General features: G+C 44.8%; 1 protein-coding gene across 1 annotated transcript in view; it reads left to right on the forward strand.

Moving 5' to 3' along the window:
- Window positions 1-23847, forward strand: part of LOC135375397 (uncharacterized) — a 504420-nt gene that overhangs the window by 317053 nt on the left and 163520 nt on the right. The window contains exons 10-11 of the mRNA XM_064608122.1: window positions 19836-19865; window positions 22801-22848. Coding sequence (XP_064464192.1) covers window positions 19836-19865; window positions 22801-22848 — 78 coding nt within the window. The remainder of the gene's footprint in view (window positions 1-19835; window positions 19866-22800; window positions 22849-23847) is intronic.

The following is a 23847-nucleotide window of genomic DNA, read 5'->3' on the forward strand; positions in this document are numbered from 1 at the left end:
TAGGGCGTTCTTTGGCGTGTGTGTGTGTGTGTGTGTGTGCCTTCCCTTTTATTGAGCATGTCATGCGATTCGTGTGCGATGCGCTGTGGACCGGGACACGGCCGGTGAGAGGTATACCCCGTTTTTGTTTCTTTGTCGTTTCGCGGGACAATGCGTCATGACGCAATGTCCCGCGGCATAATTGTCGGACATAATGCATTATAGACTTTTCCCTTTGCGTTTTTTTTTTCTCTGTTTCATACCCCCTTTTTGTCTTCACAGCGCCATGCGACACGTGTTGTTACGAAAGGAATTTGATGAGATGCCATGCCCGTGCCGTTTTTGTGCGTGTGTTTAGATAATGCCAACAGAAGACTCTGGTTCTCTTCCTCCTTTTACTGAACATGATGCCACATATGTTGTTACAGAAGGACTTTGACGAGACGCCCAGGCCGTTTTTGTGTGTATGTTTGGTAATGCTAGCTAATGACGAAAGAATACTACTTTTTGATGATTTCTTTCATTAAACTTTTGGTGGCACCGTACCGCTGTCAATCGACTGGGCGCGCCTCATCTTTCTATGTGAAACCAGGAGAGGCATGCAACTGACCACACCAGGCTGCGAAATTAATGCACATGACATTTATTGCAAGGAACTGCATGGACAGGCTTTTGTTGGCGATGACAACAGTACATGTGGTCGAGGGAGGTCCTCTGAAACCCGTGCCGTAATGCCTCGGTAGTGGAGTACACTGTTGTTTTCATATGCTGTAGCATATCATGATGCGTGCTCGTGCAAAATGACACATGTCGGTCATTTTATAGGATTAATGGTTCTGGGACATTTCATCGAACGTCGTTAGGTCGAAAGCCGTTTGATCGAACGCGGGACATTTGGTCGAAAGCCATTTAATCGAACTCCGTTTGATCGAAACGGCAGCGGTCGTTTGATCGATTTTTTATTGGTTCGCTTGTAGCGTTGATGTAACAGAAAACAAGAAGAAAAACAAAAGAAAGCGTCAGTCCTAGATGCTGTTATCTTAAGGAATATTTAACTCTGTGTAATACGCTACCTAATGGCCTGACATTCCTTTCTTTGGACTGTGTGGGACGGAATGTTCAAGAACATTGCAGGGCATATACGCCATTGCAAGTCACCAGTTCAGACCGGAAACGACGGACTACAATTCGCGACGTTGCCAAGGTCTAGAAGCTGAAGAGATACTGAAACAAAGAAAGCGCCGATTCCGCGTAAAGGAGGAGGAGGAGGAGTGTCGTTGGGAGGAACCCGAGAGGTCTGCCTTCCTGAATAGGCGGCATGTTTCTCGGGAAGGGAAAGGTGGTGGAGAGGAGGAGAGGAAAGGGTGAAGTGGAAGACCGAGCGGAATCCGCTCGGGGGGAGGATAGCTGCGTCCATGGGCCGACTTCAGGGGAACTGTGCCGGCATACGCCTATTACACATCTGAGGGAAACCCAGGAAAAACCCCAGACGGCACCTCCGGCCTGCGGATTCGAATCGCGGACCTCCCAGTCTCCAAGCGCACGCGTTACCGCTGCGCCACCGGAGCTGGTATTCCGCGTAAACCACCCAGCATTTTCGGCGTTTGGACCCCTCTTTTCTCCTTGTAGGCGAATAATCCGCATTCACTGAGCGACCCAAAGACGAACTTCACAACACAAAGTTCAGTGACAAAAAGTTCGTTGTGCAAAGATAAGAGGTCAGAACGGCTTAAGAGGAAAGAATAGAACGAATTCTTGGTTCCATTGTATGTCGAAAAGGGGAAAAAAATGTCAAGGAGCCCGCGAAGAGGGAATCACACACGTAACATGAAAAACGGTTAGGAGCAACTAATATTTATTCGAACAAGAACTTTCGTGCAAGAGACTGCACTTCTTCAGGTTACACAACTAAGTGCGACACGAGTATGTGAACAGATACAATAAAACAGGTTTCCAGAACTAAGTAAACACAAAACAACCAGACAGTAATACAATGCATCACGTGAGCAACCGTCACATAAGAATCAGGAAAGAGAAGGTGTACGGGTAAATGAGACATTCGGAGAATTGGGGTTCAAAATATTTGGTAGTGAAAAAACGGGGGCACAGGTGGATGTCTAGCCGTGTACGAGGGGAACACAGCTTTTGTTGAACTGCGTGGGAAGGTACGGGTGACCTTATGGGCTGAAGGGAAAATGGAGCTAAGAATGCTAAGAACAGAAGGTGAATGGAGTAGCTTAGCTGGATGATGGGTTGAACAACTGCAGAGGACCGCCATGAACGTTTAGTCCCCGTGGTTTTAAAGAAGAAAATTTTGAAATGAAGAAGGACTCGCGATTTTTGCGTTTGCAATCGGTGGTGTAGCCAGATTCCAGAATTGCAATGGACAGGTGTGTATCCATGTCGTGCCCGGGAAGATTAAAATGTATAGCAACGGGAGTGGGGCGATTATTGACAATGTCGGATTTATGACCGAAAAATTGACCATTGTATGCTCAAGTATAGCACGTGCCTAGTTGTGTTCTTTTTGAGCTCGTCCTATCTCAGATTTTATAACTCCTTCCGATGTGCTGTTGCCGTGAGTTCCTGTAGTACACTTGATGTACGTACTGGACCGTAAGGACGCTGGACTGATGTCTGTTATGATTTCGTTAGTTTGGGATGCGCCTATTTGCCTCTTGCGTACCACGGCGCACTGAGAAAAGCAATGCAAGCATATCGGGTGTCCGCCCATTTCATCGGACGCCGGTTCGTCGAACGACGTTTCATCGACGCCATTTTATCGAATGCCGTTTCGTGGAACGCCACCGGACAATTGCTCACCAGACAATTGCCCGTCGGACAACTGCTCACCGTTAGAATCAATTTGCCACCATTTTAGATGTTTACTGTTGTAGGAAAATTTAATACGACGTGGAACGGTCAGTACATGAACAGCGCCTCTATTTACAATCTATGAGGGGTGATATATACATTGCTACGCTTCATGATACATCAGGGGTATGCACTATTATACTATACTATTACTATATACTTACTATATTGTTATTACTACTGTTATTATTACTATTACTATACTATATTGCTATACTATACTATTATACTATATACTACATGTTAGGTCATGTTAGAATTATAGTGCGGGTATTATAGACATTAGAATTGGCGTATTAGCATTTTAGACGTTATTATTGTTGTTATGTTAGAATCAGTTTATCGCCACTTTAGGTTCTTGGCGAAGGCGTGTTCTGCAGTTCTTCGCAATCACAACAATGCAAATATTCGCAACAATCGCGCAATCATATCCTGAATGTGACAAAGCACCTGCGTTAGCAGTGTGCCAACCTATATATAGCGGTGGCTGACGCTGATACATGATCTCAGAGCTGTTTGGGCGCGGGGAAGTTAACTGAATTAAATTTCACATTTTATCTCTGATGCTTCGTCCTCTGTCACTCACTTATCCGCCGACAAAGCACTGATTTCCAACATTGTGATATCGGCGCTAAGCCGGTGGTTATAAAACGGTTGGGGGGTTCGGCTTACGGGATATCGGCATGCGACGCGTGTCCATATCGGGCCATTCCTATAACCACTCCGGTGTCCGCCCATTTGTTCGAACGCCGCTTGGTCGAAAGCCGTTTGATTGAAAGACATTTGTTCGAAGGGAGTTCAAAGCTCGCAGCGTGTCCTTAGCACCTCTTTTCTGTAACTTTTGACTCGAGCATACGGAAGCACGCAATCAGTGTCCTCTGCTTCTTCTTTTTTTCTTTTCTTGTTTTTTTTAAAAACTAAACAGGGGAGACCTCTGGTTATTTGCAGACCTTTGTCATTCACGAACAGCACAGCTGAATAGAACAATGCGGAAGCATCCGGCGAACCGTAGGACACATATTGAAGCAGATGGCCTCAGGTTGCGAGCAGCCGATAGTCTGTGCCTCTTCTGGACACCCTTTTCATTGCTGGCGACAAATTTAAAGGGAACCATCTGAAATGGGATAGCGTAATGTGCGCGAAAGCCACTCGAAGTCTGTGGATTCTAAGAAGGAAGTTTCGTCATGGTACAAAAGAATGATATTAAATTAACAGCCATATAAAACCTTAGTTCAACCTTGGTTAGAGTATGCATCTGCAGTCTGGGATCCTTACACATGCACGCAATAAAAAAAAGAAAAAGAAGAAAAAGGAAAAAGTAGACAAAGTACAAAGATCAGCTCGCCGGCTTATATTGTCTGGGTTTCGAGGGACTCCTTCGGTTCCATGTACACTGTAAGAAAATAATCCGTTTCAAAACTGGACCGAATGCTGCTATCCGTTGATGCCAGCCAAGTCCCCGTAGTCTTCCGTTACGGCTCTGATGGTAGACGGCGAATGTACAGGAACGCACCCGTAACTGAGAAAAACGGTGTTGAGTTTGTTGTGAACGGCCAACGGCTACCACTCAGTAAATAGTACATCATCACGGCTGAAGTGCCGTTTGGGCAAGGTACTGCTATATATCAGTAAGTATAGGAAACTGTACTCGTGATGTGCATCTTCATTACGGCAGCAATTCACTAATTATAATGACGGGGCCCTGTGCAGTAATGAAACGATGATTCCGCTTTAAAACAGGGATATATGCTGTCGACCATGATGCTAGCTGGTTTCCTGTTGTTCTCCTTTGCAGTCCTTATGATCAATGCGAGATGTCCAGAGATTTTGTTTCATTGTTAATTGTTCAATTCTCATGTTTTGTGTGTCCAGAGAGGATAGCTTTTCAATAATAACCCTTTATTTTGGAAATTACTGAAAAGACTACAAATAACTTGTGCATGACTTTGGTGGCGGAACATCTGACTGCTATGTATCACACGAGCTGAAAAGAAAAGAAAGTATTACTGAGCCTCTTTAGTCATAATACTTCCACAACAAATTAAGTTATTTGATGAATAAAGAAATGTAATATGCTCGTAGGAAGCATTTACAACTTACATGTTCCCACTTCTTGCTGTATTCATCTGCGGCCCTCATTGCCACACGCATTTATGTATGTAGCCCTCTTGATTTTTTTATGCCTGCTGGCTCCCTTCGTTCTCAATGATACCAACCAGGTGCCTAAAATCACAACCAATTAATAAAATTTCCTTATGAGTATTTAAAATAATTGCATGAAATATTCTTAGTTTCACATGGTGTAATGATCAGGACAATCACTTCATTTCTCTACCAACTATTCCAAATAAGTTTATGAAGAACACTACGCGTCCACCACTGCAAGTGGCACAACAAATTTCTGAGCACATAGGATTTTTTTTTCATCCGTGAAACATGCTTCTGAGCATAGTTCAGCATGGCACAGACACCACCATATATGAAGCATATGAATGTCTCTGAAAGGTTAGCAGTTGATACGGCCTCTGCTATACGTATGTGTTACATCGCCTGCTGTATTTACTGCAGTATGTATCGTACCAGCCGAGTAAATATGTAGTATAATATAAGGAGGGTTCCTGCAAGACAGGCCCGCAGAAAATCTAAGCTAGAGCACCATCTAAACTTCCAAACCAGTTTTTTGTTACTCTACTACATCACGTGAGTTTCAAAATGCTATATTTTACCAGTATGTGATATGCTCTCCTACAACATTTCAATGCATGTTACAACATTTTTTTGTATCTGCTGTATTTTATCCAGGTAAGCCATGCAAACAGATAAATATATCTGTGAATAAATATCAGGAGTGCCTCCCACCTTCAATGGATATGCAGGGTCATGACGCTGCCACGTGTGCCACTTCCTGTCGTTGAGAGGGAAGCAGAACATTGTCTGCTTCCAATGCATCAAGTACTGTCTTGCTGAGGCTCTCCCAAGGGTAATAAATTCGTGAGAGCAGAGGCATTTGTGGGATTGGTGAAGGTGCACTCACACATGTTGACTGATCTAAACAGGAAAGCAAAACAAAAAATGGCACTTAAAGCCCCAAGCAAGAGGGCAAAGTGGCATCTGGAGATGTATGCATTATACCTTGTTTCCATAGTTCATTTTTAACAACGAAAATGTCATCAAGGCATTTCTCAGCACCAGCAACCATAGAGCGATGTGATAACTCATCCATTAAATACACCTAGAAATAAATAAATGGTGTTACAAAGAATTTTTATAACAACAATGCAATTGAAGCTCATACGAGCGTTATAAACGTTATAACAAAAGTGGCATACCTGTATGTTGCCCTCCTGACATATTCCATGACCCACAGCAACTCTGATTAGCTCCTCAAGACATGTTACTGACACAAAGTTTTTTGTTTTGTGATCTCTACTCCTGATCTTCAGAAACGTCTAGTAAACAAGAAAGAAAGAGAAAAAGAAGCAGCATTGAGCAAGCTCTGAAAACCACACATTTATAGCAACAACTGTAGCATGCACAGGGAAAGATATGTACCTCTCATATGGAACTTTCTGTGTCAGAAAACGAAGTTATTAAGCAAAACCGGAAGTAGCGTATATATTTTGCAAAAATTTGGTTAAACAGACAATATATACCTCCATAATTATGGCTGAGCAGCGATATTCTGAGGGAGACAACAACAGAGTTTATTACTTCATAAGCTGAATATGGATGACTGTCCATTAACTCTGAGGGTCGCACATAACAGTATACACTTGTCTCTGAGCTTCAAGATTGTATAGCCTGAGGTCTGGTAGAAAGCTTGATGGTGTTATGCGAAAAAGAAAAATTGGCATCACCTCAGGGCCAGTTTCCACAAAGATGTGTACCGGTTTCCCATAGCGCAGGTTGTACTCGTCTCTGGAGACCACAAGGTAGTGTCCTGTTGTATGTTGAGTCCCAAGAATAGTGATTGTCGAAGCACACAAGGAGGGACTGTCAACTCACAGTGCACGATGCATCTGTGATGAGGTGATGTTTTCAGCGTGCAATATCTACTTCTTCACTGTCCACACGGCTGGCTGCAAGAAGCCACAGAACAAAACTTTCAAGACAATACTTTTTGTGTTGAATGTGGTGGTGTTTCGTCAGGATGACTCATGGAGGAATTGGTTCTATAGTTCTTGGAAGCAGCATTACGTCCCTCTATGGTACAAGGAACACCACTTCCAAAATCTTGATGTGAAGCAGATGTTCGAAAAGAGCTCGACGAGAAGAAAATTTCTGCAGCAACAAAGTGCACCCGTATATCACCTACCAAGAGAGTGCAAAAAAGGGATCCATTTATAAATAGCCTTCAGCTGTGCGAGCATGAAACCGTTACTGGTGAAAATTTTGACGCCGCTAAGACTAGTGATAGGTACATTTGCTTTGGAAAGACTGTGAAATGTGACCTCTTTGATGAATTGCAAACTGTAGAGGATCGGAATTTTGCAAACAGGAGGCCTTCCTATAGTGCAAATGCAACAGATTTCAATGGAAAGTATAACAGGCCATATCGAAATGATATCCACTTTGGAGATTGGGACACTTTCAGGTGAACATTCCACAACAGAGGAATTCCGTTTACTCCAGCCCCAATAGAGGGAAATAGAGTCACAACATTTACCAATTTTTTGTGCGAGATCACAGCAAAACACAAATTATTTCAGTAGCCTCCCCCTGCACGACTGAACGTTGGGCAACTCTTTACGTTTCTGCTCATGATCTACACACAGTGACACACACAGACACTGCTTTCCTGCTGTTGCACACCGTTGCTGAGACGCGTATGCAACGAAACAATTTTTGCAACCATGCTTACAAGTGGTGCTCGTATTTGACTTGGTATAGTGGTGGAACAACGAAACAGGTTTTGAACTCACCTTTGCTTTGCGGGGGTACAGTCGGCCAAAGACCAAACACTAGATGCATTTCCAAACACTTAAAACCAGGGTGTCGAACCGAACCCGAACCCGAACCGAAAACCGTACCCGAACCGTTATTTTTGCCGGAACCGAACCCAAACCCGAACCGAAATTTTCATGACACTGTTGAACCCGAACCGGAACAGAACCGTAAAAAATAATAGTGGTAACCGGTTCGCAACAAAACGGTTCGGACATAAAAGAAGTCAGCATAAGAGTTCCTCTCTATCCCCGAACGAAGACACATTGGTATCATCATCACGCGCCTAAATCATGGATTTCCGAAATTTTCACGTAGCAGTCAGACGACGACGTATAGTAAGTATACTTTCAGCGTCTTTTTAACATGTTGAAGCGCAGTTGTCCTTGTGAGCGCCGCGGCTAGCGCCCCGCACGCGTTGCGGCGTCTACTCTTCAGAGACGAGGTGCCACGCCTACGAATGAAACAGGAATGGAGTAGGCCAGTTATGTAGCTCTACAGGACGAATATGTGATCAAATAAGCGCCCAAGATTTCCCTTTACATGTGAGCAGTACAAATTAAACAAGTCAGAAACATAAGAAGTAGAGAAGGAGCGTACGCAGAACGGTGCCTGTTTGATTGGTCGTGGTTTGAAAAGTAAATGTGGTTCTGCTTATTGGTAGCGCAGTTATGTCGTGACACATTGCCTTTGTGTTGTGGATTAACTAGTACACTGCTGTGAGCTCGGACAGAGTAATACCTAAGACACACGGCACGCTCTAAGGGCCTTTCTGCAAAAGGGGTGCTGAAAATCGCACGTGGCTCCAGTTATCGTTTGATAAGCGAACCATGAAAACAGCATTCCATTTTGCCGTTATCAGAAGGTTCGCTTGCTAGACGATAACGGGCGCAACGAGCGTTTTTCGGCACTCCTTTTGTGAAAAGGCCTTTGGAGCGGCCGTGTGTCTTAGGTATAAGGCTGGCAGGCTTATTTTCGACATGCTTCAGTACGGTTTCAGATCGATTCACGCTGCGAAGGCAGTGTACCGGCAAGTACTGTCGTCTATGTTACGCTGTCCATCTTATTAGGCTTCCTTTAAGTGTATCTTACTGGCACTGTGCGTGTGAAAAAAGAGATTTTGGAAACAGAAAGTAGCAGGACTACATCGCTTCAACAGTGTGGACTCTATTTGCAATAAGTGTTCATCCATTTCTCATTTCTCTCGCTAAAGGGCTACATCACCGCTAGAAACGTCAATGCAGACAACAGCAGTAAGCTATTAGCCACGCATTTCCTGATAAAATCAGTTTTATGGAACATAGAAAACAGAAGCGTTGAACCGGTTCGCGAACCGGTTCGGGGCTGCGAACCGGTTTGCGAACCGGTTCGAGTTTTGGCGTGGCCGAACCGGAACTGAACCGGAACGAAATCAAAACAACGCGAACCCGAACCCGAACCGAACCCGTATTTTTTTGCGGTTCGACACCCTGCTTAAAACTTCACGGAGCGTCTCATGCGTCTACGAGGAAAGAATTTCGCGGGCTTCCAGTAAGCGGCTCAGGTGACAATGCTGTATTGCTTCGCGCTGCGCACTCGCTGACGGCGAGACGCCGGCGTCCTTGAGCCTGCCACATTCATCCGAGCAAAAGGTTAGGCCCGAATATTGCGATATCACTGTTGGATCGTTTAAAAACGGTAAATATGTGCTTCGCTGAAGACATGTATCGTCTTCCATATTTCTGCTAGTATAATCGTGACGTGGTCTGAACAAAATATTTCATTTTCAGCGATATTGCTCTACTCATTCCTGGAAAAGACGACGAGATAGCAACGGTTCATGTGCCGCTACGGAATTGGAGCAGCAATGAAAAAGAGAAGCTCTGGTTCCGTGGGCGGCGTGCCGTAAATTTACGGTCTTTTTTAACAGTGTATGTTGCAAGAACCAAATTTAGATTCACTTGCACATAGGCGCAAAGTAAATAAACTAAAACTTCTTTCTCCTATACAATGTCAGTTATTGACTACAAACATTAATAATACATTGTTAAAATTTGTCCACGTTCGACACGAATAAACCATTCAAGAATGTCATTTATTTATTTATTTGTCAAAGTTGTTTATTATTTGACAATTGACATCAATTATTATTTGACAAAGTGTTGGGGGACTAAGGGGGTGAAAGGCATGTAAGGCATTTTTAGTCACTTTTTTTTTTGATTGCGTGTTAGCGCCGCGAAGCAACTGTGGCTATGAGCGGCGTACAGATGTGGACAGACGGAGAGAGGACAGCAGGAAGGAGTGGGGATTTTTAGTCACTATCTGTCACAGAGGAAAAACCTATCAAGTTGTCGAACGGGAGAGGGTGAACCACCCAGGCCCTTGGACCGCTTTCTGGATACGAAGAAGTGTGTTAGGATGAGGAATGTGTTTATGGGCAAGCGTATTACACAGAGTTAAATATTCCTTAGGATAACAGCATCAAGGACTGACGCTTTCTTTTGTTTTTCTTCTTGTTTTTTTGTTACATCAACGCTACAAGCGAACCAATAAAAAAATCGATCAAACGACCGCTGCCGTTTCGATCACATGGCTTTCGACCAAACGACGTTCGATGAAATGTCCCGGAACCATTAATCCTATAAAATGACACTCGGGTGTCATTTTGCTTGAGCACGCATCATGATATGCTACAGCATATAAAAACAACAGTGTACTCCACTACCGAGGCATTACGGCACGGGTTTCAGAGGACCGCCCTCGACCACATGTACTGTTGTCATCGCCAACAAAAGCCTGTCCATGCAGTTCCTTGCAATAAATGTCATGTGCATTAATTTCGCAGCCTGCTGTGGTCAGTTGCATGCGTCTCCTGGTTTCACATAGAAAGATGATGCGCGCCCAGTCGATTGACAGCGGTACGGTGCCACCAAAAGTTTAATGAAAGAAATCATCAAAAAAGTAGTCTTCTTTCGTCATTAGCTAACATTACCAAAACACACAAAAACGGCCTGGGCGTCTCGTCATAGTCCTTCTGTAACAACATGTGTGGCATCATGTTCAGTAAAAGGAGGAAAAGAACCAGAGTCTTCTGTCGGCATTATCTAAACACACGCACAAAAACGGCACGGGCATGGCATCTCATCAAATTCCTTTCGTGACGACACGTGTCGCAAAACGCTGTGAAGACAAAAAGGGGGTATGAAACAGAGAAAAAAAAAATAAACGCAGAGGGAATCAGTCCATAATGACGCATTGTCCCGCGAAACGACAAAGAAACAAAAACGGGGTATACCTCTCACCGGCCGTGTCCCGGTCCACAGCGCATCGCACACGAATCGCATGACATGTTCAATAAAAGGGAAGGCACACACACACACGCCAAAGAACGCCCTACTATCACCCAAACACGGGCGCAACGATTCCTCGGACGTCTTATCAAGGATCACTCTAACAACGCGTGTTCCATATAGTTAATAAAACAAACAAACGCGGGCATCGCTAAAGGACGCCGCAAACGCGCCATTCGAAGTCCGCGCCTAACAGGCAATGAATCAAGCCATCATAAAACGTTCATTAAAAGCAAAAACAAACAAACAAACAAACAAACAAACGCGGGCATCGCTCAAGGACGCCGATCGTGAAACGTTTATTAAATGCAAAAACAAGCGAACACAGGAGCCGTCAAAATCCGTCAATTCATTCCACGAAAACAGAAAAAGAAGAAGAAAAAAAGAGAGACAGAAATGGGATCATGACTCAGTACTTATCGCCAACCATTTTCACGGTCCCAAGGAACGCACGTCCCTAGGTTCACACAGAGCTGGGTTCACACAGAGCCGTATATTAAAAGGGAGTCTGGCCATTAATGGGTCATGCCTATACCTGAAGCTCCACCCACTTTTTCAGCTTTCCGACCAATGAAGTCTTGAAATATGGGGCGCTATCAATCAGCCTATCCTTACTATTTGCCCCCTTATCCAACACGGGCAGCGCCATTTTGGGTGGCAAGTGGATTGGATGGGATTGAAATGGATACCTCTCGCAATCTGCAAAAGTAGTGGATTGTTGGCGCAAACTTGATGAGCGCCACCTAGGGAGCATAAGGCACGTCGGGAATTGTCGTCTGCTTCCGTCGTTGTACCGCTGCCGGCAGAACCACCTGCTGGGACTCATTCTGTTGTCGGTATGATTTTCAAACAAATCTACATGAATAGTTGGAATATAAGAGGCAGGAATGTTTATATCCATGAAATCTATCAATTAAATATAAGATTGTACAGCACAGCGCCGTTTTTGTTATGATTTCGTTGTGATCGCCGTGTTCACTAGGCCTAACACCGGCGACAAAACGTATTATTTTCAGTTAGATATCGATGGATGAGCCTAAGTTGAAACTGATTTCGGAGAAATTTATATTAGGATGTACATTTGCAGCGTAAAATCAGGTTAGTCTGTGAAAATTTTTTGTCACGAATTCCCCGCTTCACAGTGTTTGTTTTCGTCGCCATTTTGGGTGGCAGTATGGTGTCATGGCGACCCCCTTGGTAAAAAGCAAACCAATCAGAGGAGCGAAACTGTGATTGACAGGTCGAGCCTCTTTTTGTGACTCCTCCCAATGGCCAGACTCCCTTTTACGGCTCTGGGTTCACAGATCGAGCAGCGCCATCTCACGGGCCAACTCACGGCCGTGGTGGATGGAACGACCCAGTGGATGTAGCATCGCCAAAAGCACGTCCCCGTCTACGTTCGAACCTCTGCCCCCATATGGCACTCAGCCGACGCCGATTACGCGTCCTCCCATTGGCGCGCTCCGGGTGGGCGGGGCGCGCGAGGGAGAGGGAAAATCTCAGGCCAGCTCTCTAGAGAATAGTGTTAATTTGCATATGTAGAGCACCTATTCAATATTGGGGGTAGTGCTTCAAAATGAAAGAAAGAAAACTGGGAAGGCTATTCCAGAGTAACAAATGTAAATGCAGCATGTGACACACATGAAAGGAAGAACTTGAGCATCCCTTCTATAGAGTTGAAGAAAGAAGAGCTCTTGTTCGTATGTGTTCAGCAAGAATAGACGTTTTGTCCTCGCAAATTCCTGTCTGTAAGTTACTGATGATACCTTAGCAACCCAGCTTCAGCACTTCAAGCTATTGGAAAGGAATTTCAAAAAGCAGTTCTCCTTGTGAACTAATCATGACTTCTGATGTCATTCGCAAATTCAAACACCTCAGGGAAAAGAGGTGCTAACGCCAGGAATCGAACCTGGTTCTTCTGGTCTGTTCAGTTTGTGGTCTCGGCACCTCTTGTCCCTCTTTTACCTCTTTTCCATGTTTGAATTTGAGAATGGCATAAGAAAACTTTAATAGCTCACAAGGTGAGCTGCTTTTTGAAATTACTATCGAATAGCTTGAAATATAATGAAACAGGGCAATTGGTACCTGAGTACAGGTACAGGTACAGCTGCTTCGTCCAATTCTCATGTGAGAGGTTTGATTTTACGGACACTACAGATTTGATTGAAGCGGCACTATTTCTGCACACAGTTACATGTTCTTTCTCTCTGTTTTCTTTATTTCTTCCTTTATTAGCGATACAAACAAAAGAAAAGGGAAGAACGGGATTGTAGGGTAAACCTGCGATGCAGTCCTAGTTACAAAAATTAATATAAATAATAATTATAATAAAATAGTGTCCCTGTCTTGTGAAGATACAGCACAGTAGCACCAAACACACCTTGAAACTACAAACATAAATCTGACATCAACAATTAACAACAAGCACAGTTCGAAACAGGAAACAAAATCTGACAACGTCAAAAATTGTTTATTGCCGTGAGCAGTAGAAAAGAACACTTTAACTTGCTGTTTAAATTTGCGAATGGAAGATGTCTGATGTGCAACCAAAGGCAAAAAGTTCCAGACCAAGCTTGACACAAAAATGCCAGTTAACTGGCCAAAATTGGTTCTGGAAATTGCAAGTTTTAGAGTAAGGTTATCAGGACGAAGTGAGTATGGTGATGAATAAAGTTGAAAGGAGATCATTGATGAATTACAGATCCTGCTTATGAATTTACAGACAAGGCTGGCAAGGTTTAGCTTTAGTAAGTCAAAGACACTACTTACAGAAAAAAAGGAAAGGCGAGACTAACAGAAGCGTGTGGATGTAACAATAGCACAATCTTAAGGTATCATCTGCTCAAATGGGATGCGTATATGTGAGTCAGTAAACGCATAATTTATGTGGCTCTGGAACAATACATATACTATATCAGAATGACTCTGGTACGGAAAATAGATTTGGCTTTTGCAAGTGCAAGAAGATCGGGAAAAATCATGGTCTAAACATCCAGAATATGTGGCTTCCATCAAGGTGCTCATGCAGTAAAACACCGAGAAACTTTGGAGACAATAATCTATTTATCTCATCGTCCTGAAAATGCAGTTGACAATGAGTAGTTGCGATTGCTTCCTGTTAATTATAAAATATGATGTATCTATATTTACTAGCATTTTCAATAGATATGTTCGGTGATAACCATGTTTTATACCGCAGACTGGAAAACAATGAGCGTGTATCACAGCCTCGACGAATGTGTTTGTGCCGTCCGCATATAATATACATGTAGCTCGTAAATAATCGTTTACATATACCAGGAACAGAAATGGGACGAAAATTGATCCCTGTGGAATGCCGCTGTTTATTGGCAGCATTCATGACTATGCTTCACAGCTCTGTACATACTGATACCTGCTGTTATGGTAGCTCTGGGGGGCGCCACATACACCATACCTGGGGAGCTTCCTTTTGTAGTACGCTGTGATCAAACAGATCAAATGCTTTTTAAGTCAATAAATATTCCCATTGTCAGCAGCTTCTGACGAATGTTTTGTTTTTGTCTTCTGTTGCATTCACAAAGGCTTACTCTATTGATTTTACTTTACAGAAGCAAAACTGAAAAGGTGTCAATAACTGGTGACAATCAAAGAAACGCTGCAAGCGCTTTAATATTTCATTTCCACAATCTTGCTCAGGACCAGACGAATAGCTATATGCCTGTAGTTCTGAACTCCTTATTTAGCACCATTCTGTATATAAGTATGACCCTCGCTATTTTTCACTCTGAGGGATACACCCCAGTCTCAAACATTTTGTTGAGAAGGGCTGCCATGGGTTGACAGAGGAGGCTAGAGGAAGCGCCAGACAAAATCAGTTGAGATTCGATCGTAGCGGACTGAACGTGTTTTTTGAGGCCGTTAATTACCTGCTCAATTTCGTGGTGATCTGTAGGAGCAAGAAAAAAGCGTTAGGTATGTTCCAATTTGATTAGAAGGGTTTGGCTCCGAAAGGCAACTATAGTGGTTCAAATGTATTATTTCTGAACAGTTCGGACAATGAACGAGCCCAATAGCATGGACTTGCCTCCATTGGAAGGATCCACGTTATGTCTACTGCAATATACAATGTGTTTGTTATATTTCATTTTGCATGGTGGACTGAGGCAGGGAATTGCAATGCTCATGGCAGATTTTTAGGATGGTTTATCGTGGGAACTCTAGTGCAGAGAATGGGCAATGTGCACAAGTAAATCAGGCGTTCTCCTCCTACCACGTATGGTATCATTACTTCCTCTGAGAAGTTGAGAACAGGCACTCTTCCATTATTTGACACTTTACATATATTTTAACCGTAAGTGAAAGACGTGCATCCTGCTTTTATAGCAAATAGCAAGCATAACTTCAATCCTTTAAACTTGCGCTAGCGTTACTATAACATGCAGCTTTCATCTTGCGTAGTAATTGGTCCTGAGAATATTAAATGATGATGCCCTGCTCATGAAACATCAAGTGGCAAACACTGCCACCACCTGCTCAGAATCAGCAAAGCCATCACCTGTGAATGAAGACAGTGTAGAAGGCGTCGTAGACTACATGCTTCATATGTCAGTCTGAAGAAGTAATCGCTTACAACGACATTGGCCAGTGCCAGTACCACTTCGTTTAAAACCTGATGATGTATATGCCCTTTTGTAACACTATGAATGTTTATGAGTAGCCCCACAGATTGTGGTCTTCAGATTGCAGTTGTCGGTCTCACTGGGGCATATCTTACCGGCAAAGTATTCTATTGAATACCGAGATCTTTTTCGCAAAGTATGAAATCTGCTTCCTGGTAACAGTCTTTCACAATATGCCTATGCATTCTGTACATAGCCAAAGCCACTTCGGGCAAAGTATGAAAAATGTTTCTTCTCGACAGCACACAGTTGTTGACGAAGGAAGTCTTCAATTTTTGTTCTTTCTGGTGAGTTCTGGTGTATATGTTTTGCAAAAACATGCGACCACGGGGGGGGGGGGGGGGGTCCGCCCATAGACTGTTCATCCGTCGTGACTTGGTTAGTTTTGAGTATCTTTTTGAATCAGCACAGGGTCAGAGTGGGTACAAGTACACTGTTCATCTGTCGTCACTGACTTAGGTAGCTTTGTTTATATTTTGAACGACGAAGAGAAAACATTTTCGCACTTTGCCTGCCACAGCGTACACATTCTGTTCATATTCTATAGAATGTCTACACAATGCATGAAATGCATTTTATTTCACACGTTGCCGGCTGATTTCGAATAGTTTATAAAATGCCTGTGGGGGAGCATTCTATAAAATGCAAGATTTAACACTTTGCCGGTAATATACGTATTATCATGAAGTGTCTGCTTGGTGCAACAATCAGTTCAAAACATTGATTCTATTACCTTACACCCCACATAGGTGCCCCTTAAATTTCTTGAGTATTTTGTAGTAGACCTGTCTCTCCCTTCACTGCTCCTGTTTGCTATTTCTACTGCAATTGAACTTTATAGATGTTTTGCCTGTGCGTTTTTCCATGTTCATTCTTTTATATTTTTGCTCTTTTCCTACTGTCGCACATGCATGTGTCTCAATTCTCAATTTCTCGCTTCTTCAGCAAATTTTACTTCATGTGATACCGTTGAGCACAAAACAAGTGAGATGGTTCATAGAACAATTCTATTGCGTGACCTGATGTAATGCAGAAATAGTGCAGAAATACTTGCGATTAAAATTGCGCCAGAGTGCTAAGTCCCTTGCATTGCATCCGCTTTTTCCAAGCAACAAATGGACCACCTACGTTCAATGTTTTAACATAGCAATTTGCTGCAAGCGGCCATGTCTTGGCACTCGACAATCATTCGTTTTGAAAGCCTCTACAAAGTGTAAAATGCCTTACACTTGGGAGTGCTCAAAAAGAAAAAAAAACAGATGTTGGGCACCACCTGCACTCGGAGCAGGAGATGGCTTATGATCATCCCATGCCATTGTGTTTGCGTGTCAGACTGTCTACAGTTTGTGTAACTAAGCAGACCAGACACCACACTGCATCAAACTGTGCACAAATCAGATCATGAGACTAAAAAGTGAACGGCATGTGTCTCTTGCTTCTGGAAAATAATGATTCAAAATAAAGATCGCGGTGTTGTAATCCAATCCTCTCCTGAACCGTGACCAGTGCAGACAGCATAACATGAAACCAGACGCAAGCCACGTAACATCGCCCTTTTCCGAGGCGCTGTTACACACTTCGGCTTCACGCAGAAGCACAGGTACATAATCACACGATATTCGAATCCGATCGGGCACACATGTAACAGTAACAGAACATATAAACACCTAAACATTTGGCAATGTGCCTACGGCTTTATCGACACGCACGCACGCAGATAACAGCGTATCAGCTTTCTTGCATGATGACAAGCACATTATAAATAACATCGTGTCCGTGCAGTTGTTTCAAGGAAAGAAGCATATTTTGGACAGAAAAGGAGAAGAAAAAAATGCAGCTAAAGTGGCACGTCTGATCAGTCAACACAAAATTCACAAGACATTTGGAACTATTTTTTGTCGCGGGTGTGGGATTGTCACAAGGGTCATCCAGGTTGGGCCAGCCCACGACGAATGGAAGTTGAGAGCTGTTTTTCAGAGGGGACAACGACACCCCCTTTGCTGTTATACCACTTGACTACAGCGGCCAATCAAATCGGGTTGATTCTGAACAGTTCATATTTAACGATATATTGTTAACCGTAGACTTTTGAGAATGTATTGTTAAAGGTGGACAGTTACGCGGTTTATTTTTTAATGGTGGATACTTAAGCGTATATTCTGGGCTTTTTATTTTTAACGGTGGGTACTTACGGCGATTATTCTTGAGCGTTTATTTTTGACGGTTTCAAATAGGTCACACCTGTGCGTCCAATGACACTAAATATGCAGACCACCCACGCATTTGCCATAGAGTCGACGGAGACTGAAGGGTTTTGAGTGCAAGGATTCATGTTGATTATGCGGTAATTTGCCTGCGAAGTATACAGAGCAAGTTCATGTGATGTATCAATATGCGAAGATCTGTATGCTAAGCTGAATACACCTATGTCTACAGTCCGCGAAAAAAAAAGGCTCGCTTTTCATGTCGCGCGGGATTTGAGCTATCGCATTGTTGACAAATGTTATCATAGAAGCAGCGTGCGGAATCTGCATTTGTGTACTGAATATTGTAATGATAGAAAAAGTGCAGTGCGAAGTAGTATGATCAAGTCCCACATTGCAGCACTCATGCAAAAGTCGTTAAGGCTAGAGGAGCTCAAGCAGGCCGGTGAACGATAAGCACTGGTAAAATGAGTCCTGGCATTATTCAGTTAGAGCAAGAGCATAAGATTTGTCGCCAGAGGTTGTGCTGACTGGTTGTCTCGTCTCATCCTACTGCTGTCCTACGTTGTTTTACATTATATAACCGCCACTTTACTGATACTCTCAACACTGCACACTGCTGCTACTACACTCCATCGCCTTTTCTACAAGGGCAGCCTTTGCTAAGAATCTACACAATTTGGAGAGATCACTACTGTCATCACAGCTGATGAGTCATCACGATCCGGTACTCCGAGATGAGCGGGAAAGAGAGTGAGGCGCTGGCGAAGTGGTTGTCCTGAGGTGCAGCTACCGACACGGGAGCCAAAGCTCTGAGAGTCCCAGGGGAGTAGAGGGTGAGGCTGTGCGAGCCGTGGAGAGGTGCCGAGACGCCGGCTGAAGTCCCATTTGAGCAACAAGCCGCTGAGCCTCGCTATACAATCTTAGGACCTAGCTGTAACCCTGGGAATACGCCAAATATGCCTACACACATTTTCCCAGTTCTTGTCGTTCACCAGTCTGCTTCACCTCCCTCTATGTCCGGTAAGTTTTGCAAGAATGCGGAAATCTGGACCTTGATCGTACTACGTCGGTTGTGATCGACTGGGTGAACTGCAATCCCAGCCTCCTTCAGGCGTAGCACCTCACTTTCTGTATGTTATGTTATGTGTGCGTGTGTGTGTGTCACATCATCGTCATCGCCATCACTCTTAGATGTTAATCCACACGAACTGAGGTAGAGTATGGCAATTTCCCTGTGAGACAATTCATATCGCCTTCGTCCAAGTTGCTGTTTTGCTATAAGAACAGGGAACGGCATGCGATACTGCGTATTAGAGCCTGAAGTTTTCGGGAAATGTCATTTTCGAAATGCGGGGAGTAATAACTGGGTAAATAAACATGCCCCCTAAATTATCTCAAACGCCTTCTGGTCTGCTAAACTCAGGAATAAAGCGGGTTCAGTTGCTAAGGTATACATTGGTTTGGATAAAAGGTCTCAAAAAGTTATCCTTGCCTATGTTGTTGCTTTTTGTCCGCTTGTCTTCGGTTTTTAAGATATGAACTTAGTGCACATTCCTAAAGACGTCTCAGTGAGGGCAATTTGCCAAGTACACATGTAAAAATCAACTTTCGGGTTTCGGGTTAAAATTCAGGGTGCGGATTCGGGGAAGAATCGGGTTAAGCCGTAAAAGTTGAGGTTCTATCTTCGAGCGTACTGCCGTTGAAGTAACAGCGTGTAGTCGACAGCACGGCAGCTAATGCAACAATCGCTCGTGTTTCACGACTGTTGCTTTTGCTTAATGCATTTGTGCATCTTTCTCACCTCCGTGGTACCTCCTAAAATATATTCGTTCTTTATTTAGCACCTGAAGAGAACACTACGCAAAGTGATGGTAAGCACACACGATGCTAATCTCATGTCTTCAGGAGCGTCAGAAGCAGTGTGCTTTAGAGAACTTATACAGGGTGTTCAAAATTAAGCTTTCACTAGCACTTTATAAATAGGCGAACAAAAGAAAACTGGTGCTATTTTTCGGTTCCTTGAGTACTAAACAGGTGCTGCATAATTAGCAGCACCTGTTTCTTACACAAGTAGCGTAAAGTTATCATCCGGTTTCCTGTCATCGCTGTGTTTGCGTAGCGCTCGTGAGAGCTTAATTTTGAACACCCTGTATAATAGCACTATGAGAGAACCGTAGATGCCCTGTTTACTTATCGCAGTATTCTCACTCAGCCCTGAGGGATCCCTGTGCTTCCAGGGACCCTTCTGTAGTTTTGCTGGGATTCCTGCACGCACGGCGAGCGCTTGTCCAATGCACTCCCAAAGCAACTGGAAGGGTCTCTCGAAGCCCAGGGATCACTCAGGGCTGAGTGGTTGGTTGTACAGTCAGGCCGACATCGGCTATGGAAGAGACAGAAGAGATAGCAGAACGAAAGCGCTTGCGTGAAATATCAATCCCTGTTTCCATTATGCAAATGAGCATCCTCTTCGCAGACTGTGGACTATCAGTGCCCGAAAGCGGTTGATCTGGCTTGTAGGATATCGTCAGCATGGGCAATGTCGAAGGTGGCGCGGAGCGCGTGATCTACATCAAACTAGGCGATCCCGTAGAATAAACTATTTGTTGTTCGTCACCCGGGCTGTTCGCATCATTCTTCTCGGGCTCCTGGAATGTAGAGGAGGTGTTGTTCCTCTATGTGAGCCCCGACCGGCGACGATGGCATGCCAAGCAGAGGCGATGACGGCGGCGTATCTCCATGGACGCGTCTGTGGAACTGAGGAACGGGTGCGCCAGGCGGGTGTCCATCCTCGCCGTTGTCCACCTACCTCCATATCACTCCCCCCTCAGACGCGGAGCGGCGATAAAGGAGAAGATGTCCACAACCTCAGTAGAGGAGGGCTGCGAGGGCAACCGTGTTTGACATTCACGGTTGAACAGGTTGACGGCACGGCGCAGGTTTGCGAAGCATCATAGCTGATGAGTCATCGCGATCCGGTAGCCCAAGATGAGCGGGGAAGGGGATGAGGCGCTGGCGAAGTGGTGGTCCTGGGGTACCGCTGGGGTACAGCTGGGCTACCGGCACGGGAGCCAAAGCACTGAGAGTCCCAGGGAAGGAGAGAGTGAGGCTGTGCGACCAGGGTAGAGGTGCCGACACGCCTGCTGAAGCATGCCGTGGCGTCGGCTGCCGCGACTGGCAGGTGAGCTCGAGGCTCGCGGGAGTAAGTAGGTCGGTATGCAGCTGTCCGCTTGCAGGGCTCAACAAGCTATTCGGGAAAGAGAAGAGGATGTTAAGGACGGTTAAGAGTCGTGGCAGTGCGTCTGGACAGGTGAGGTTGAAGATACGCGGAGAGCGTCAGGCTCTATCGGTTGCCGTATCACCGAGCTACCACTGCGGTCCATTGTTGCGCAGGACAGGAAACGGAAGAGGGCTTCCAGGCTGCGTGGCAGCGTGCCGTCGGTGCTGGACCTGCGGGAAGGTTACCAAATTTGGGATGGCAGGGCCGAAATATGCGGAACATGGTGTTCTTTGTTTGCGTCACGAAATATAATGGAGGTGCAGTTCGTTTCCCAGGCTGTTCGCCTCATTCCTGCAGGAATGATGCGAAGGCGCGAGCTCCACAGCGGTCCGGAATATAGTGGGTGAAGGGAGTCCCGCGTGGCATCGGTTCGAAGATATACGTGAGACGCTGTGGCCAACTCGTGGGGAACGTGATGCAGGCGGTTGGATGGTACGCGAGTATTCGTTGGACGGATCTGAGCGAAGGTATGGCGTAGGCGATAATCGTAGTCAGGCGCGGCTGTGGAGGGCTCAGCTGATGGATGGAAGAATTCGCTCTGGAGTCAAAGCGTAGTGCCAAACACAAGCTCAGCACTGCTGCACGACATATCTTGCTTGATGGCAGAACGGAGTCCGAGGGGTACGATGAGGACGATGTCAACCCAGTTGGTAACTGATCAGAAGGCGGACTCGTGCCGAACATCGTTGGACATTCTGGGTCACCAAATATACAGGAACACCACCTCCTCTACAGGCTAAACATCTTGATCTCTCGAAAGCACGTGACCCCATTGCATGGAACGACCGCGGTGTTCCTTTCGCTCCCGGTTGCTTTTTAATCCTGAGGATTAAAATTGGAATGCTTATTGCCTTATAGTGATGAGAACCGCCTTTACTGTTTTATTGATTTACTCGGCTCCCACTACTCCGTGGAACGATCCCCATGGAACACTGTCGTGAGGAAATCGTCGAAACGGTTCTGATTGGACAAAAGCATCACTCAAAAGTGTGTCAGGAGCGCTTTATCTCTGACAAGGAAGAAAGTAGGTTGCCTTTGTGTTCTTCATTGTGGTCTGTCGTCTTTCTCGCCCTGAAGCCGTTTTAGCCCAAGCAGTGAAAAGAAGAAAGAAAGAACATAGTTCGATTGTTAGTGTTATTTTGTGTATATTCAGTTCAGTGTATTAGAAAGTTACTAGCTGCACGCTGCTTTCCACATAATTTGCAGCAAACTGCTAAATGTACTTCCCACGTGCACGTATCCGGGTGCTGCGATCAGTTGGCATAGCCAACGTAGACTCGAAAACCAATCTCTAAAAAGTACGCACGGAGATTTAGCGTGTGGTTGTCATCGCAAAGATCAATGCTGCAACGTAAAAACAATCACTATCAGATATCTTTAACGTGTCCCATTGGCGATCCTGGCAACGGCAGCTAAGCCGCCACAATCCTGTGACCGCGAGGCATACGCCACATGGGTCCTTAAGGTGTACTTATAACATGTTCACAAATAGTGACGAGTGAGCCTACGATCTGATTGTTCTTCTGCAGATTTGCCATCATCGACTACAGGAGATGGCTTGGTACCTACGCCGTATGGTAAGTGCTTCAGCCGTTACCAGTTGTTGTCTGGGAGGGGGGTACCGAGCTGCAAAGGGGAGGCGGTATATGTTTACCTATACACGTTTATGGGTATACACAAAAACAGATGGGCGCCTTCATAAGTGCTGCCACACCTTGGCTGCCGTTAGTCAAGTTTCGTTTTGCTGTGTGGGCGCGCATGCTTGTTGGTTTTCGTGTTTGTGTTGATTTCATGTTTCGTGTTATCGCATCGATTCGGGGAAGAATCGCGTTAAGCCGTAAAAGTTGACGTTCTATCTGCAAGCGTTGTGCCGTTGTGTGCCGTTGAAGTACCAGCGTGTAGTTGAAAGCACGGCAGCTAATGCACCGATCGCTCGTGTTTCATGACTGTTGCTTTTGCTTAATGCATTTGTGCATCTTTGTGACCTCTGTGGTACCACCTAAACGCATTCGTTCTTTATTTACCACCTGGAGACAAGACTACGCAAATTGATGGTAAGCACACACGATGTTAATCTCATGTATTCAGGAGCGTCAGAAGCGGTGTGCTTTAGAGAACTTATATAATAGCACTATGAGAGAAGCGTAGATGCCGTGTTTACTTACCGCAGTATTCTCACTCAGCCCTGGGGGATCCCTCTGCTTCCAGGGACCCTTTCAGTAGCTTTTGCTGCGCTTGCTGCACGCACGGGGAGTACGTGTTCAATACATTCCCAAAGCAACTGGAAAGATCACTCGAAGCCCAGGGATACCTCTGGGCTGACTGGTTGGTTGCACAGTCAGACCGACATCGGCTATAGTAGAGGGAGAAGAGAGAGCAGAACGAGAACGCTTGCGTGATCTATCAATCTCTGATTCCATTATGCAAATGAACATCCTCTTCGCAGACTGAGTACTATCAGTGCCCGAAAGCGGTGATCTGGATTGTAGCATATCATGGGCAATGAAGAAGGTGGCGCGGAGCGCGTGATCTACATCAACCTAGGCGATCCCGTAGAATAAACTAGTTGTTGTTCG

The sequence above is a fragment of the Ornithodoros turicata genome, chromosome 1 (genome assembly GCF_037126465.1).
Source record: "Ornithodoros turicata isolate Travis chromosome 1, ASM3712646v1, whole genome shotgun sequence".
NCBI classification, from domain to species: Eukaryota; Metazoa; Arthropoda; class Arachnida; order Ixodida; family Argasidae; genus Ornithodoros; species Ornithodoros turicata.